The sequence below is a fragment of the Elephantulus edwardii genome, unplaced genomic scaffold (assembly GCF_000299155.1).
Source record: "Elephantulus edwardii isolate Elephantulus edwardi_28Jun2011 unplaced genomic scaffold, EleEdw1.0 scaffold00367, whole genome shotgun sequence".
NCBI classification, from domain to species: Eukaryota; Metazoa; Chordata; class Mammalia; order Macroscelidea; family Macroscelididae; genus Elephantulus; species Elephantulus edwardii.
In genome coordinates, this window is record NW_006400117.1 from 203,494 (window position 1) to 220,924 (window position 17,431).

At 38.2% G+C, this 17,431-nt stretch overlaps 1 protein-coding gene across 1 annotated transcript in view; it reads left to right on the forward strand.

Annotated features, from left to right (window-relative positions):
• Window positions 1-17,431, forward strand: part of OPA1 (optic atrophy 1 (autosomal dominant)) — a 99,966-nt gene that overhangs the window by 32,780 nt on the left and 49,755 nt on the right. Inside the window, exons 10-21 of the mRNA XM_006902086.1 lie at window positions 1,152-1,238; window positions 4,418-4,531; window positions 8,044-8,124; window positions 8,429-8,503; window positions 8,872-8,943; window positions 9,025-9,124; window positions 10,008-10,138; window positions 12,732-12,804; window positions 12,906-12,978; window positions 13,812-13,927; window positions 14,788-14,852; window positions 16,356-16,432. Coding sequence (XP_006902148.1) covers window positions 1,152-1,238; window positions 4,418-4,531; window positions 8,044-8,124; window positions 8,429-8,503; window positions 8,872-8,943; window positions 9,025-9,124; window positions 10,008-10,138; window positions 12,732-12,804; window positions 12,906-12,978; window positions 13,812-13,927; window positions 14,788-14,852; window positions 16,356-16,432 — 1,064 coding nt within the window. The remainder of the gene's footprint in view (window positions 1-1,151; window positions 1,239-4,417; window positions 4,532-8,043; window positions 8,125-8,428; window positions 8,504-8,871; window positions 8,944-9,024; window positions 9,125-10,007; window positions 10,139-12,731; window positions 12,805-12,905; window positions 12,979-13,811; window positions 13,928-14,787; window positions 14,853-16,355; window positions 16,433-17,431) is intronic.

Consider the following 17,431-nt stretch of genomic DNA (forward strand, 5'->3'; position numbering starts at 1 on the left):
TTGTGTTACTTGCCTTCTATTTAATTATTTTTTTATAGTAATAGATAAATAGAATCTTAGGCTTTCATTTTGTTCCTACCATGGCATTAAAACTTAAAATCCCTGATCCATAATAATTAAATGCCTGACGATAATTCGCACCGTCCACCCAGCCTATTTGTTCATTCATTCATTAGGTACTTACTTGAAGTTTCTTAGGTGCAAAGCTCATGATCTAGCTAATACAGAGAGAAACAGTGGAGGAAGACTGATTTTTATAATCTGCCCCATGTGTTCTCGTATGTTAGCCTGACTTGTGCAACAGTGTGTTTTATTTTTATCTTTGAACTTCTCTGTTGTTGTTGTTAGGTGCCGTCGAGTCGTTTGTGACTCATAGCGACCCTATGTACAATAGCCCTAAACCCTGCTCTATCCTGTGCCAGTCAATCTGCCTCTGACACACCCATCCCGATTACCCCAGTCACTGAATCAATCCACCTCATAGAGGGTCTTCCCCTCCTGCGCTGTCCTTCCACCCTACCAAGCATGATGGCCCTCTCCAAGGACTTTCCTTACAACATGTCCAAAGTATGTCAGACGAAGCCCTAGAATCCTTGCCTCCAAGGAGTAGCCCAGTTTAACCCTCTCTAGGATGAATCTGTTTGTTTTCTTGACAGTACAGGGTATGTTCAATGCTCTCTAGCGACCATATTAACAATGGATCTGAACCTTAATCCTAACCTGTTCCATGCTTACCATCTCCAACACTTGAGCCCATTATTACAGTCACCATGTGAGTTCATCTTTTCAGAGAGCTTCCTCTCTTATGGTGACCCTTGAACTTTTCAAGCCTCATTGCCTTCTCCAAGGACTGGTCACTTCTAGCCGACCCCTTCTTTGGCCTTCTTGTTAATGGCCTTCTGTTGGGCATTTAAATTAGCCAGTCAGAATTAACTAAATTTTCTTTTTGTCATTTAATTAAGAGTCTAAGAAATCCTAATGTCCTTTATTAAATCAGAATGTCTCTAATTATGGGTAAACTGTGTAAGAAAAGTAGAACTTTAGTCTGCAGCAAGAACTACAGGGTTTATAAAACCTTAATTTATCAGATTATTTTCTCTTGATACAGTTATATCTCTGCTTTAAGGGTTGTTTTCTTTTTAATTTTGCAGAAATCTCTAATTGACATGTATTCTGAAGTACTTGATGTTCTGTCTGATTATGATGCCAGTTATAATACCCAAGATCATCTGCCACGAGTAAGTAAGACAGCTTGCCTATGAGCAAAAAAAATGCTTTACGTTCTCAAAATACAAACATACATATATGATCTACATCATTTTATTCATGTGTTTCAGTTGATGTTTTAAATACTAAATGTTTGACTATAGCTCTTTATTTTGATCTTTTTCTTTCCCAGTATTTATCTGTTGCAGAAAAGGACTATCAAATACTTGGTATTATGTGCTTGACAGTATATTAAATTAATGCATGAAAGTTAACCTTATAGAATTGAAAATATGTTTTCTTAAATATAAATTAGCTATTTAAGGGATTTGTGGATTAGTAATCTGGTTTTAAAATTGTCGTTCAAATGAATTCCAAGTAGTTATTTAGATAATCTTGACTATTAATAATGGATCCAGTTGATATGTTACTGATTGTATTCTCAGTCTGCCTATTAACCATTATTTTTTCACTAATATGACCCGGCAGAGAGAACAATATCACTACAAAAAGAATGGGAATCACAGAGCATTTGATTATGCTTATGTGAAACCTATACTTGGACCAGGAGGCAGTCATCAGAACAGATCAAGGGAACACTGCATTGTTCAAAATTTGGAAGAGTGTACGCCAGAGATGTGTTCTGTCTCCATACCTTTTCAATCTATGTGCAGAACAGATCATCCAGAAGGCTGGGTTGTATCAGGAGGAATATGGCATCAATTGGAAGAAGACTCATCAACAGCATGTGTTATGCAAATGACACAACCCTGCTTGCTGAAGGTGAGGAGCTGAAGTGCTTCCTGCAGAAGGCCAAGGACTGCAGCCTTCACTATGGATTGAAGCTCAACATCAAGAAAACAAAGATTCGTACCACTGGGCCGATAGGCAGCATTATGATAGATGGTGAAGAGATTGAGATTGTTTTGGGTTTTTTTCCTTCTTCCACAGGAGATTGAGATTGTTGACACTTTAGTTTGCTTGACTCCACAATCAACACTCTAGGTACCAGCAGCCAGGAAATCAAGAGATGAATTGCATTGGAAAAGGTGGCTGTCAGGCAGCTCTCCAGAGTACTGAAGAGCAGTGACGTCAGGCTGGAGACTAAGGTGCTCCTGATGGAGGCCATAGTCTTGACAGTTGCTTGCTGTGCATCAGAGAGCTGGACAATGACTAGGGCTGATAGGGAATTGATGCCTTTGAGCTGTGGTGCTGGAGATAATTGTTGAATTCATGTCACGGATTGCCAGAGAACAAACAGGTTCGTCCTAGATAGGGTGAAGCCAGGCAGCTCCTTAGAGGCAAGTATTCTGAAGCTTTATCTGAATTCTTTAGACATGTTGCAAGGACTGGTACTTTAAGAGGGACATAATTCTTAGAAGGGTGGAAGGATTAAGAAAGAGAAGGAGGCCCTCGATGAAATGGATTGATACAGTTACTGGGGTAATGAGGGTAGGTGTATCAGAGACAGTAAAATTGGTACAGGATAGAGCAGGTTTCAGGGCTCTTGTACATAGGGTCTCTATGAGTCTCAATTGACTCGATGACACATAACAACAACTAATTACACACTAGCAAAATCCTGCTGAAGATCATACCAAAATGACTGGAACAGTATATTGACAGAGAACTACCAGAAATAAAAGCTGGGTTTAGAAGAGGTGGTGACACTAGAGACATTATTGCTAATGTCAGATGATCTTGGCAGAAAACAGGATACCTGAGGAATGTCTGTCTGTTTCATTGACTGTGCAAAGGCATTTAACTGTCTGGATCACAACAAACTGAGGCTAGCCTTAAGGAAAATGGGAATCTGAGAACACTTGATTGTGCTTATACAAAACCAATGCTTGGACCAGGAAGCAGTCCTCAGAACTGAGCAGGGAAACACTGCATGTTTCAAAATCAGGAAAGGTGTGTGTCAGGGCTGCATCCTGTCTCCATACCTATTCAGTCTATATGCAGAACAGATCACTCATGAAGCGGGGCTTTATGAGGATGAAGGTGGCATCAGGATTGGAGATAGACTCATCAACAACCTCCGTTATGCAGATGACATCATCCTGCTTGCTGAAACTGAGAAGGACCTGAAGGGCTTGCTGCAGAAGGTCAAGGACTGCAGCCTTAAATATGGATTGAAGCTCAACATCAAGAACACAAAGATTCTCACCACTGGCCTAATTGGCAGTACCATGAGAGATGGAAAAAAGATTGCAGTTGTTAACAATTACAGCTTCCTCAGCTTCACAATCAACACTCTTGGTACCAGCAATCAGGAAATAAAGAGGAATTGCATTGGGAAAATCCGCTGTTAGGGACCTCTCCAGAGTGCTGAAAAGCAACTATGTCAGTCTAGAGACTAAAGTGCACCTAATCCAGCCCATGGTCTTCGCAGTTACTTGCTATGCATTAGAGATCTGGACAATGACTAAGATTGACAGAAGAATTGATGCCTTCGAGTTGTGCTGGAAAAGAGTTTTGAACATACCATGGACCACCAAGAAAATAAGTATATCTTGGAGAGGGTGAATCCAAGTTTCTCCTTGGAGGGTAGGATTTTGAAGCTCCACGTCACTTTGGTCACGTGGCCAGGCCCTTGGAGAAGGACATCATGCTTGGGAGCGTGGATGGACAGCGCAGGAGGGGGAGACCCCAGATGAGCTAGATTGAAACAGTGACTGGGCCAATGGGGGGTTGGTGTGTTGGAATTAGTGAAGTGGAACTGGTTCAGGACAGGGCAGTGTTCAGAGCTGCTGTACATAGGGTCGCTTTTGATCACAGGCGACTCGACTGCACATAACAACAATATTTTTAAAATCATTTAACTGTTGTTACCATGAGCTGAACCTGTAGCAGGTTTGCGGAGGCTGTAAATCACATGGGAAGAGATTGTCAATGTTTCTCCTAAGGAGCAGCTGGGGAATGCATGCAGCCTGCCTTTGGTTTGACAGCACAACTCTTTATCCACTCGTCTACAGAGTGCTCTTTAACTGTAGATATTTTTAAAAACTAAATAAAATGTCTGAGAGCAATGTTCTACATTTACTGAAATGTAATTTTGTGTCAGAAACAATGAGTTGGCTCAGGATTGAGCTGGGTTCAGAGCTTTTGTACATACAGTTGCTATGAGTCCCAGGCAACTCAACAGCACATAAATATAGCAGTAACTTTGTGTCAAAAATGAGAATGAATGTTCTTTCCTTCTGCTTAGGTGGTTGTGGTTGGAGATCAAAGTGCTGGAAAAACTAGTGTATTGGAAATGATTGCCCAAGCACGAATATTCCCTCGAGGCTCTGGCGAGATGATGACACGCTCTCCAGTGAAGGTAAGGAAATGACCATAAATTAAGTTCTTCAAGAAAATAATCACTTCAGTGATACTAGTTCATTTGTGAAGAGCTTTAACTGAATAAAGAGTCGATAAAGTAGCATTTGGAATCATTCTAGAGTAGACATCAATAGCATGGCTTGAGGCCATTATGGTAGGAGATGGATGAGTGAGGAGAGAGTGGTGAGCAGAGAGGCTAGAACTGTAGTAGGGACTAGGCTAGACTCAGGCTTATGACCTACAGATTTATTCTATGTTATGTATAAATGAGAGGCTGAGATAAAGAATGAGTACAGTGAAAGTGGAGAAAGTACTTATGGATTATTTTGGATTTTATTGTTAAAAAAACAACAGAGAAATGGATCTGTGGTGGCTAAAATATATTGGATGGAGTGAAAATTTTTACAGCTATTTAAATGCTGGTTTTAATGATTCAGTGGAAAAAAGAAAAGATGATTCAAGATAAAGGGAACAATTATAGCAGCAAAATTATTGAGATTAAAGAAGTTGAAAGTCATAGTATGAGTTGGGTGTATAAACCACAACCCCACTGCTGTCAACTTGATTGCAGCTGGTAATGATCCTCCACCAGGGGTTTCTGAGGCTGTAAATGTTTGGTGTTTGGTGTTTTGTTTTGGTTTTAATACTGATTTTTTACAGAGTTCTAATACATTGTTTTTCACACAAGATTCTTCCCATTTTCTTCACTCCCCCACCCATCGAGTTGTGCAATCCTATGATGAACATACCTCCTCCAAAATCTTCACCCCTCTGCTTCCACCCCCTTCCTTAGATCCTCATACTCATTCTACAATAATGGTTTTATACAGTATTTGTCCTTGTGAGACTGAGTTAGTTCACGCAGCATAATCCTCTTCAGTCCCTCCCAAGTTAGATAGTGTTCAAAATGATTGCTCCTGTGTGCTGTGTAGTATTCTATTGTGTGAATGTACCACAACTTCTCAATCCATTCATTTGTGGTTGGACATCTGGGCTGTTTCCATGTTTTTTCTTGTGGTATATTCCAAGCAATGGAATAGCAGAGTCATATGAAATTTCTGTGTTCAGCTTTTTGAGGAAATACCAAACTGCCTTCCAGAGTGATTGTGTACAATCCCACCAGTAATGAATAAGAGTTCCTAGCTTGTTGAGGCTATAAATTTTTTTAAGAGGAGATTACTTATCTTTCTTCAGCGGAGCTGCTCATCTATTTGAACCTCTGAGTTAGTAGAAAGGCAGGCTCTGCACTGTACCTCAGAGCTCCTTGTCTGTATACAAAAGCATGCCAGACTGCTAAAGGTAGTGTACTTCAGTGAGGAAAACAGAGATCTTTATTTATCGTAATGAAAGATTTGTTCTATTAAATGAAGATAGACACTTAACCAGCAACAGTAGCAAAATTCAACAGGGCAGCAAACAACAAAGACTGGCGAGGTTATGAAGAAATTAGAACCCTTCTAAACTGCTGGTGGGAATGTAAAATGTTATAGCCACTCTGGAAAGTGTTCTGACACTTTCTCAAAAAGAAGGAAATACTTGCATTAAAATCATGATTGAAGAAAAGAATGGGAAAAGACAAGGTGGAACTGGAAATACCATTTGACCCAGCAATTCCACTACTGAGAATATACCCTAAAGAAACCTGAGCCTATGACTTAAACAGATGAATGCACAGCTGTGCTTTTGCTATGTTATTCACAATAGCGAAGAGATGGAAGCAACTTAGGTGTCTATGAACAAACGAATGGATAGAAAAACTATGGTACATTCACACAAAGGAATATTATGCAGCATCGAAAAACAGTGAACTTATAAAATTTTACACATCATGGGAAGCCTGGAGGACATTATGCTGAGTGAAACATCTCGGTCACAAAAGGACAAATACTGCGTAACACAGCTCTTATAAAAAGTGTTATGCGTGTAGAACCAGCCAGATGTTAAGATGCGTTTGAGAAAGTGATTCTGACCCAGTGAGTGGAAAATGAAGGAGCTGGGGATGTGGATACCTAACAAAGAAGATAACTAGTGCAAACTCCTGAGGTAGTTGAGTGTACTAGGTAATTAGGTCACAGAGCTAAAGGGTTCATAGGAAGGTCATGTATTAGAGTTTGTAAGCCATTATCTATTGGGTTTTTATAGAGAGTAAAGTGGGAACTTAATGTAAGATTTTGAGCAGAGTAACAAGGCTCTGTTAGAAAACCAAAAGACAAGAATATGATTGGCCTTTTTCAAGTTGAAAAATATGGAAGAAAACAATGTTAAACGTTGAGTTGCAATATCGAACATTTCTATGGGCAAAATATTGAGCATCTTCAGTGGGTAGAATATTGAGTAACAACAAAATGGAAAGAATACAATTATTATGGAAAAAAAAATAATAATTAGTTGCCACTCAGCCATTTAAAGAAGTAGCATATGATTAAGAGCTGATGATATTGAAGGAAAAAATCTGAGCTTCATTGAGGCAAAAAAAACCTCCAAGGCTTCAAGAATTGACATTATCAGTTGAGATGCTTCAACATTGAGATGCATCTCTGGAAATTCAGTTATTAAAGTCTGTGAATTCTAATCTATGGTTAAAACCATTTTCCCTCTGACACCCTAGACTTTCCACATTGCTCCCTTATGTCCATATATGTTTTTCCTAGTGTATACGCATTGCTGTTGTGTCTGTTCTGACCATAAAGACCCTAGTGAACAAAGCAGAACTGCCCCATAGAGTTTCCAGGGCTGTGAAATCTTTGTGGAAACAGACAACCTCATCTTTGTCCTGTGACACCGTTGATGGATTTGAACCTGTGACCTTGTAGTTAACAGCATTGTGCCTGCAGGGCTCTTCTCAGTATATCTCATCTCTCACTCTCTCACTTCACATTCACACAATTCAGTCAGTCTTTCTGTGTGCTGCTGGTGGGTTCAAACTGCCAGAGAGGAGCCACCTTCAGGTTACCAGTGCAGTTCTCCAGCCTAGGTCACCAGCACTTTCAGTGGACAGTTAGGTTTGAAGTAGGGACCATTCAGTATGTTATGCCCTTCCCATCTACCATGTAGTTGGTTTGTAATAAATACATATTTCACTTTTTTATTTTTTTTAATCCAGTAAATTAATTTTTAATGTTAAGATGAAAGATTTTCTTTTCTATTATTTTTGTTTGTTTCACATGTTAGAATGGTGATTTTTTTTTTCCCTTCTTTTTTTTAACAATACCTTGAATACCATTGACTAGTAAGGGAAAAGGCAGCAAATCTGTTAAGTTTTAGAAGATATAAAATAGGTATTTTTTTCCAGTAGCCACTGATCTTGTTGGGAAAAATCACAGCACATAAAAGGTATATGAACTGTCCAGATAAAAGAATTGTCATCTCGGTGCCATCATGTGGACATTTCCGGGGATGCTTCTTCCCTAGAATGGATGCTGGGCAGCACAGTGCTTATTGTATATGGACCGTGTACATGCTATGAGAATGGGCCATTGATAGAAATGCACCATTGTCTGTTCATTTCAGGTAACCCTCAGTGAAGGTCCTCACCACGTGGCCTTGTTTAAAGATAGTTCTCGGGAGTTTGATCTAACCAAAGAGGAAGATGTAAGTAGACGAGCATAATGGAGTGGACTGGGAGGAGGGAATTGAATAACAATGAAAGAATTTTTTTTTTCTTTTACTTTTCAAAGAGAAAAGTCAATTGGAGGGGAGGGGTGGGCAGGGAGAAAAGTGCAGCAATGAATGAATGGAAATTTAAACAAACAAACAAAAAAACCACCAAAAATGTCTTTTAGACACGTGCCTCTTAATGGTCTCTGTGCAACTTTGAAAATGGAATAAACTAAATAAATAGCCAATATTTATGAAGTAAAGATTCTCTTAGAATTTTGTTGGTTTTCCTTTATAGCTTGCAGCATTGAGACATGAGATAGAAATCCGAATGAGGAAAAACGTGAAAGAAGGCTGTACAGTTAGTCCTGAGGTAAGGGTTGCAGTTCATCGCAGTGATTTTTCACATATAAGCAGTGTGTGTACTTAAAGAACAAAATCATAATATTGGTACTGATGTTTAAATTGCAGCAAACCCAAGATACTTTTTTGTTTTTTAATATTCCAGATAATGGTTTATTAAAAGATTAGTATAGTTTTAAGGTAATTGGATTGTGTATAATTTTCCTTTCTTCATATTCCCCCCCAAGGTAATTTTTTGGAATGATTACTTTTAGGATTAGAAAATGCTCTTTTATATACTCTAAATGGATGGGATAGAGACATTTCAGAATATATTTTACCAGAAAACTGTGAACACTACTATGCCCACATTTATATTGCTTTTTTGTTTCTGAATAGACCATATCCCTAAATGTGAAAGGCCCTGGATTACAGAGGATGGTGCTTGTTGACTTACCTGGTGTGATTAATGTAAGTAGTTTACAAACAGTTATTTCATTTTATTCTTATTGTTGAAAACATTCTTAATGATGTTTAACCCTTTTCTTCAAGACTGTGACATCAGGTATGGCTCCTGACACAAAGGAAACTATATTCAGTATCAGCAAAGCTTACATGCAGAATCCTAATGCCATCATCCTGTGTATCCAAGGTAACTCTATCAGGAGTTTTTATTTTAAAATTTTCATGTTATTATTATGTTGAAAACAATTTTCAGAAGCTTTCCTCAATACAGTTGTATGTTTAATGTATTAATTGCCATACCTTGTAGTAATGGTGCCTTGGATAGATCCTGAAAAGTCATGGCACTCATGTCATTCTGATTGCCTAGCTTTTGAGCCTCTTTCACTCATCCTCCGAGGCTGACTTCGAATTTTAGGAATGTTTGAGTTCAAGGCTAATTTGAAAAGACAAGGCATATGTATCCATAACTGACTTGGACTGTACTACTATAGTCTGACATTAGTAAATATAATTAATGATATGTGATGTGTCAGATGCAATACTGCTTACCCATGGTGAACAGTGTTTGGTGGAGCTTCCCGATTAAAATAAGCTTGGAAGCAGGAGTGGCATCCACTTCAGAAATGGCTTTTCTCCAGAAACTCTATGAACAGTGCTCAGGTCTTTTCGTTCATAGGGTTACTATGAGTCATCTGTGACTTGATGACACCTAATAACAACAACAATGTGACAATGACAATATTACATGTCCCCACTGCAACAGATACCACAATAAAAATTATTCATAGATTTCCGCCTTTATCAATCTAGAGTTTTCGCTAAGTAAGCATGTTAATTAACATAGAATATACTTGTGTTTTTTGCCTTTTCTAATTCATTTTATTCACACGTGGAATTGAAATTGGTATTATTTCAGTAGACATCTTTGAGGTTTCACTGGCTAAACTATCTTTCTGTAACCAAGGTAAATGTGATAGAACATTTTTAATGTATATACCAGGCTGTAACTGGTTAAGTTGCAAAAAACCACTTTGCGGTTATTACAGTGTCAATATTTATTTTATTTTCAGATGGTTCTGTGGATGCTGAACGCAGTATTGTAACAGATTTGGTCAGTCAAATGGATCCTCATGGAAGAAGGACAATATTTGTTTTGACCAAAGTAGACCTAGCAGAGAAAAATGTGGCTAGTCCAAGCAGGGTGAGGGCAAGCTTTTTATTTGACATTCAATTGCTGCGATTTCCAGAAAGTGTCATTAAGGGGGGGAACTAAATGTAAAAAGAGAGGGACCATGAAATGCACACACAAAAACCTCTGGGGGCTTCTTTATCAGAAAGCAGTAGTGAGAGTTTTCTTGTTTCTATTGAAGTGCTGGGAGGTTACCTAAGTACAATTTTAGGACATGAATAAATAAGTGTCCATGATTGTAGTTTATTTACTCTCCAGATTTGTAACTGCAAATGCTGCTTGCACTACACTAGGCAGAGATTGTGTGGACGACACAGGGTTGGGCAGGGTTTCATTCTCTTGTACAAGTTGAAGCCAAGATCAGCAGCACCTAACTGTTTCATTTAGATCATTTTAGATGTGGACATAGACTCATGAACTTCATCCTGGTACTTGTGTTTTTTAGTATTTGATTCTGAGATGTTATTTTTAGTTGATGTTTATAAATTAATGCACAATTAGTGACATTATATGTTGCTTTCAAATACCCCTTACCATTTTCTCTTTTATTTATTTATTTATTTTAAATTTGCTCATTTATAGACAAATTTATCTCTCTTCATTCACCAAAAGAGTATATTGCAAAATTTTATATAGAAAAGGCATTGGATGGGGCGTTAGGCTTTCTCCTCCATGCTTTTGTACCAGTTAGCTTTGAGAATTTGACAGATTTTGTGACTTGTCTGAATATAGTTGATGCAGCATCCATCCCATTAGTCTAGTTGGTCTCGAAGATCTTTTTCATTTCTGAGCATCCTAAACATATTGTTTCCTAAATTAGTGAATCATACTTGTGAAATGATTTCATTGAAACCCCTTATAAGACTATTGCTCCTTCCCTTCCACCTCTGCCCCAACAAAGAGTCTTGACTTGACATACAACTTCTGTTTAATTACAAGGATTAATTGTTTTGTTAAAACAATTAAGATTAAGAATACAGAATTAAGATTGGGTACAGAATTCTAGTCATATTTCTTAGCTTAAAATAATTTATTATGGGAGCTCTGGTGGCCTAGTGGCAAGAAGCTGTGCTGCAATCCCTAAGGCATGTGGTTCGAATCCACCAGATGCTCCGCTGGATAAGGAGGGGCAATCACCTCCTGTGCCAGTTGGATCCAATTCAGCAGTTCACACAATTAAAAAAAAAAAAATTAAATTATTTGTGAACTGTATTATCTTGGGGGAGTTATTTAGCTTTTCAGTCCTTTTTCTTCCTCATCTGGAAGAAATGACGGTATCATGATTATCTTACATATTGTATTGGCATGTAAATGGGCTGTTATCTAATATTATATTATCCCCATAGAACAGCAGTTTCAGGCTGTAAGTACCCCATCCCTGATACTGCTTCTTAAAATTTCCCTCTTTCCTGACTTAAACTTTGAGGGACAGTGGTTCATCGGTGTCCCAGGACCATCCTAAGGTTGAGTGATTCTATATAAGGACTTCATAACTCAGTGGAGAGTCATATTCATAGCTAAATTTTACTACAGTTAAAGAATACAAAGCTAAATCACAAAAGGATAAGAGGCATGAGGTCAAGTCTGGTTGGAAGAAAGCAGGCACAAGATTGTAAGAGTTCTCTGCTAGTTGAGATGTTCAGGACTTGCTTACTCCTCCAGCAACATGCGCCTCAGTGTCAAGGTTTTTATTGGGGGTTGGTTGTGTAGGCAGCTTCATGGATCAGAATTCCAGACTTCTAAGGAAACGTAGGTGCTCAGCATAAACCACATTGCTTGCGTAATGAGCCTCTCTTCTTTAGGTAAAGTTTTAGGTCGGTTTAGGAAACTGCTAACTAGTCAAGTTCCTAGGCACTAAACAAGGACCTTCTGTGTTAATTCTTTCCATTTATCCTCCATGACCTTCATTGTGCCTTCCTTATAGATTAAGGCCTGCTAGATAGCATTGTGAGTTCTAATGTATAAAGATGCATATTCCTATGGCTACCTTCCTATCTTTTTTCATTCCTTTTATTTCTTTCTCCTCTAAGATAGTGAGTTTACATTTCTTCAAAGTTCATAAGCCACTTATATCAGTTTTGGTTTTTATTCCTAAGATTCCAGCAATAGTTTAGGGATGTAATTTATCTTAGAGGAGGCATTCTTAATCAGTATTAATCTGAACAACTTTTTTTACATTTTACACAAATGATAGATTGGGAGCTAATAAGTGGATAACAATGCTGAGTAGCTCTATTATCTTAGATAATCCTTTTAGATAATCTTTGTTATTTTGAAAAAAATTAGGTAGTTAACTTGGGCCACAGGAAGTGGCAATACAGGAATTCAGTTTTTTGATCCCAAAGCAAGTCTGAGTTAAGATTTTATATGTATGTAAAATAATAATAATAATAATAATAATGTATCTTTCAATATAGTAAAACATAAATGTTTTTCTTTAAATACGAATTGAAATATGTTTTATATACTTCTGTACAACTCTGTATGTTTTACTGAGCACGTATGTGTCCAGGGTTATTAAATCTTGCTTTCAAATAGTATAAATTTGCTTTTAAAAGTTATTGAAGCCTACATCTTACATTATTTTCCCTACTTTTTAAAATAGATTCAACAGATAATTGAAGGAAAGCTCTTCCCAATGAAAGCTCTAGGTTATTTTGCTGTTGTAACAGGAAAAGGTATGCAAAAATGCATTGAGATTTTCTTTTTTTAGTTTTATTGTTTTCAAATAATAAAGGTTCGTTTTCTTAATGAAAATGTGGCTATCATCTTTCCCTAGGAAACAGCTCTGAAAGCATTGAGGCTATAAGAGAATATGAAGAAGAATTTTTCCAGAATTCAAAACTCTTAAAGTAAGCATCTGGTTTTAATATTTAACAATTTACAATAAGAGCACACCTTAAAAGAAACAATATTCACTTAAAATTCCTGTTTTAAAGCTGTTAGTTTAATAATTAATTCTTTAATCTCCACAAAGTAGTGATCTCGACCAGTTAGCAAGTCCTTAAGGTACTGTAACCGAATTAGGAACAGTTTATCACAGGGGCAGTACTCATTCATGTTGGCAAAAGGATTGCCGCCGAGAGATAACGTAGACATTTCTTGAGTTTTTACTTACAAAAAAATCTAGGTAATAATTGAACACCTAACTTTTTAAGTACGATGTGGCACTTTTTAGTACTGGGGAAAGTTGGAGTGAGTGGGGAGTCAAAGAGGTATTTGTAAAGAAAATGTAGTATTGGTAGAAAAGGTAAAAGAGCTAACAGGTAATTGCATTGTATTAAAACTCTGTGTAGACAGTTAATTGGACTAGAAAGTGCGTTTACCTGTCGATTAGTACACTAAATCCGAATAGTTGTTGTGAACTGGAGAGTCGTATATTATCTGTTAGGAATGGAGCTGGTAAGAATGTAGAACTGTGCTTTCCAGTGTGGTTTAGCCCCATGTAGGTGTTTAAATTTGTTATAATGGAGTAAAACTACAAAATCAATTCCTTAGACTAACTAGCCATAGATAATGTGTAGATAATCAGGTACCAGGTTGGACTGCACAAACTTGGGATATTTTCTTCATCACAGGAAGTTCTTTTGGACAGCTTTGAAGTGTTTAGGTGGCTGTTCTGATCGTAACACACATTCTTAGACCATTTGAAATGACTAGGTCTTGGGGGTTTTTTAATATATAGGACAAGCATGCTGAAGGCACACCAGGTAACGACAAGAAATTTAAGCCTTGCTGTATCAGATTGCTTTTGGAAAATGGTACGAGAGTCAGTTGAACAACAGGCTGATAGTTTCAAAGGTAAGTCAGATTTTTAAAAACACACAGGTTTTTAATATTTTATATGCCAGCAATCTGGTGCATAATCTGTCAGATTCTTTACTCTGTCACATGACACTGTGTCACTGAATACTATTGATAGGAAAAGAAAGAAGTATAAATCTTCAGTGGTTATTCAAGCACAGGATTTTTTTTATTTCACAACACTGCTCACAGAACATTGCAGAAGGTAGATTAGGAAAACTTACAGTAGTGTTTAGTAGGAAGAAGGACTTTATGAAACTAAAAAATAATAGATTTCCTCCATTAGTGGGAGGAGGAATGATTGGTCGGAAACTGAGCCGTTGTTCAGTTACCTGCATCCCACACTTTCCTGCTGTATGTTTTTGCTTCGATGGTTCCTTCTTCCCTTTTCTTGTTTGGGAAACCTACTGTTTATTGCCCAATGACCTTATAAGTATTATTATTAGTATTTGCATTTTACCAGATTAGAAACAGGCACAGAATAACTTCCACAAGTAACTTTCCTGCGGCCACATAAATAATAGATCCAAAGTATGACTCTTAGTAGTGGTACAGCTCTTTATTTTTTTGTTTTGTTTGTGCTGAAACCTGGAAATGAAGTGGTGCAACACTTGAATCCAGTTTCTTAGCTACATGGACTGCCTGAATGAAATATTTTGTGATAAAAAATGAAGGCATTAGAATTAAAGAGATTGGAAAGCTGTTGAAATAATGAAATTAAGAGTGTAGAGAGCCTAGAATATTTTAAATATATGCACATAGAAATTCAGGTAACACGGAAGATGTGTGGGGTAGCCTTTACCATTATAGCTGGGGGGGGAAAGATCATTAAAATTTTAATGTTCCTTCTTCTTTAGCAACACGCTTCAACCTTGAAACTGAGTGGAAGAACAACTACCCTCGCCTGCGAGAACTCGACCGGGTAATATTTGTGGACCTCATTTATTTGTCTGTCTCTTAACCTGTGTCCTTACATTGATAAAAGAAATTTATTAAGTGCAATAGCTTGGGTTTGACCATGACCACCAATTTAGAGCTGCATGAATACAGCTCCCAAAGCCATTATTAACTCTTCTATCTAATTTGTTTATCATATGTTGTTGTTGTTGTTGTTGTTTAATGCCGTCGAGTCGTAGACGACTCATAGCGACCCTATGAACGAACAGCCTGAGCACTGTTCATACATAAAGTTTCCGGAGGCAAGCCATTTTGGAAGTGGATGCCGCTCCTGCTTCCAGGCTTGATTTAGTCGGGAAGCTCCAGCCAACACTGTCCACCATGGGTGCCCATTACCACGATTGGCACATCACTGTCACAGGCTTCAGCATCACAACAACCACGAGTTACCTCTGTACAGCAATGCACAGACCAGTGCTATACCACCTAGAAGAATGTTTGACAGGAAGACAATTTGAACCTGGCCGAGGGCCACAGATGACAATCACCCACCTTCGGCTTGGTAGCACAGCTTCCTTTCACTAGGCCAACGTAGCTCTCTCTTGGTCGTCGTCATTGTTATTGTTGTTTAATGCCGTCGAGTCGTAGACGACTCATAGCGACCCTATGAACGAACAGCCTGAGCACTGTTCGTACATAAAGTTTCCGGAGGCAAGCCATTTAGAGCATTGAAAAATAATTAAATATCATAGTAGAGTAAAACCTTCTGAGATGATAAAGAGTATTCTTTAAGAATCTTACAGAATTAATATATTTGTATCATTTAAGACACTTTTAATAATAAATAAATTTTACGTTTTCAACCTTTATTACTAAGGCCTGTAATTTAGTAGAAATAAAATACTATTGATAGTATTATAGCAATATATGAAAGTATAATGTCTATGAATGTTATATGTTAAAAGCATTTAACATCAACTAAGGACAGTAGACAGTTTGAGTCAGTTCCTTTGCATTTATCTGAATATTCAGTCTCACTCATTGCCATTGAGGCAGAAGCAGCTCATAGCTGGCTCTGGAGTGGGTCTCTGAAGCCGTGATTCGCACAGGAGATTGCTCATCTTTCTTCGGAGGAGCCACTTGTGGATTTGAACCACCAGACAGGCGCCACCTCCAGTTTCACTGTGCTGCTCTGTACAGACAGTGCCACTGGAGTGGGTCTCTGAAGCTGTGATTCACACAGGAGATTGCTCATCTTTCTTCCAGGGAGCCACTTGTGGATTTGAACCACCAGACAGGCGCCGCCTCCGGTTTCACTGTGCTGCTCTGTACGGACAGTGCCACCAGAGCTGTCTGTTTGTATGGTGTTCTTGAAAGGAGAAGAGAAGAGCGTTCCTTGCTGTCCATGCTTCAGACCTGAACTCAGCCTACTGACCTGTCAAAGACCTTCTTTTTAGTTATCTTTGAAAAGTATGGCAGGGTAAACTTACTATCTTATGGAAATCTTACTTCTATCTGTATTTTATAGAATGAACTCTTTGAAAAAGCTAAAAATGAAATCCTTGATGAAGTTATCAGTCTGAGCCAAGTTACGCCAAAGCATTGGTGAGTAATGACTTTGATATCAATCTCTGATTAGCAAAAGCTACTTATATTAAAGTATAAAAACTCAGAGGCACACTAATTGACTGTTGCATATACTTATCCTTTAAAAGATTTCATACATCAGCAAGAATGTCAGCGTATGTCCTTTTACAAAATCTAACCACTACTGTAGTCTAACCAATAGAATTCCTTTAAGAATGTTTTTCTCTTGCTCCATTTAAATCTTGATGTATGAATGGATTTTCTTTACCTAATAATGAATTCATGCTTGTGATTTTTAACATATTTTATGTAAAATTTAATTAAATTGTGCGTTAGGTAAAATTTTTTGTACATAAAAAAAAAAACAAACTTGGAAGGGACTGGGGAGTATTATGCCAAGTGAACTAACTCAGTCCCACAAGGACAAATACTGTATAAAACCATTAGTGTAGAATGAGTATCCAAGGGGGGGTGGGGGAGGATGGAAGCAGAGCAATGGTGTCTCTCTGGAGACTAAGGTGTGTCTGATACAGGCTATGGTCTTCGCAATCACTTGTTATGCATCAGAGAGTTGGACAATGACCAAGGAGGATAGAAGGAGAATTGATGCCTTTGAGCTGTGGTACTGGAGAAGAGTATTGAGAATACCATGGACTGCTAGGAAAACAAACAGATTTGTCCTGGAAAGGGTTAAACCGGGTGGCTCCTTGGAGGCAAGGATTCTGAGGCTCCATCTAACATACTTTGGACATGTGAGGAGGGACCGGTCCTTGGAGAGGGATATCATGCTTGGAAGGGTGGAGGGACAGCGCAGGAGAGGAAGGCCCTCTATGAGGTCGATTGATTCAGTGACTGGGATAATTGGGATGGGAGTGTCAGAGGCAGTGCGATTGGCACAGGACAGAGCAGAGTTTAGGGCTGCTGTACATAGGGTCGCTATGAGTCGCAAGCGACTCGACGGCACATAACAACAACAACATTAGGTAAAATAGTAAACAACTTAACCAGACTGGTTGC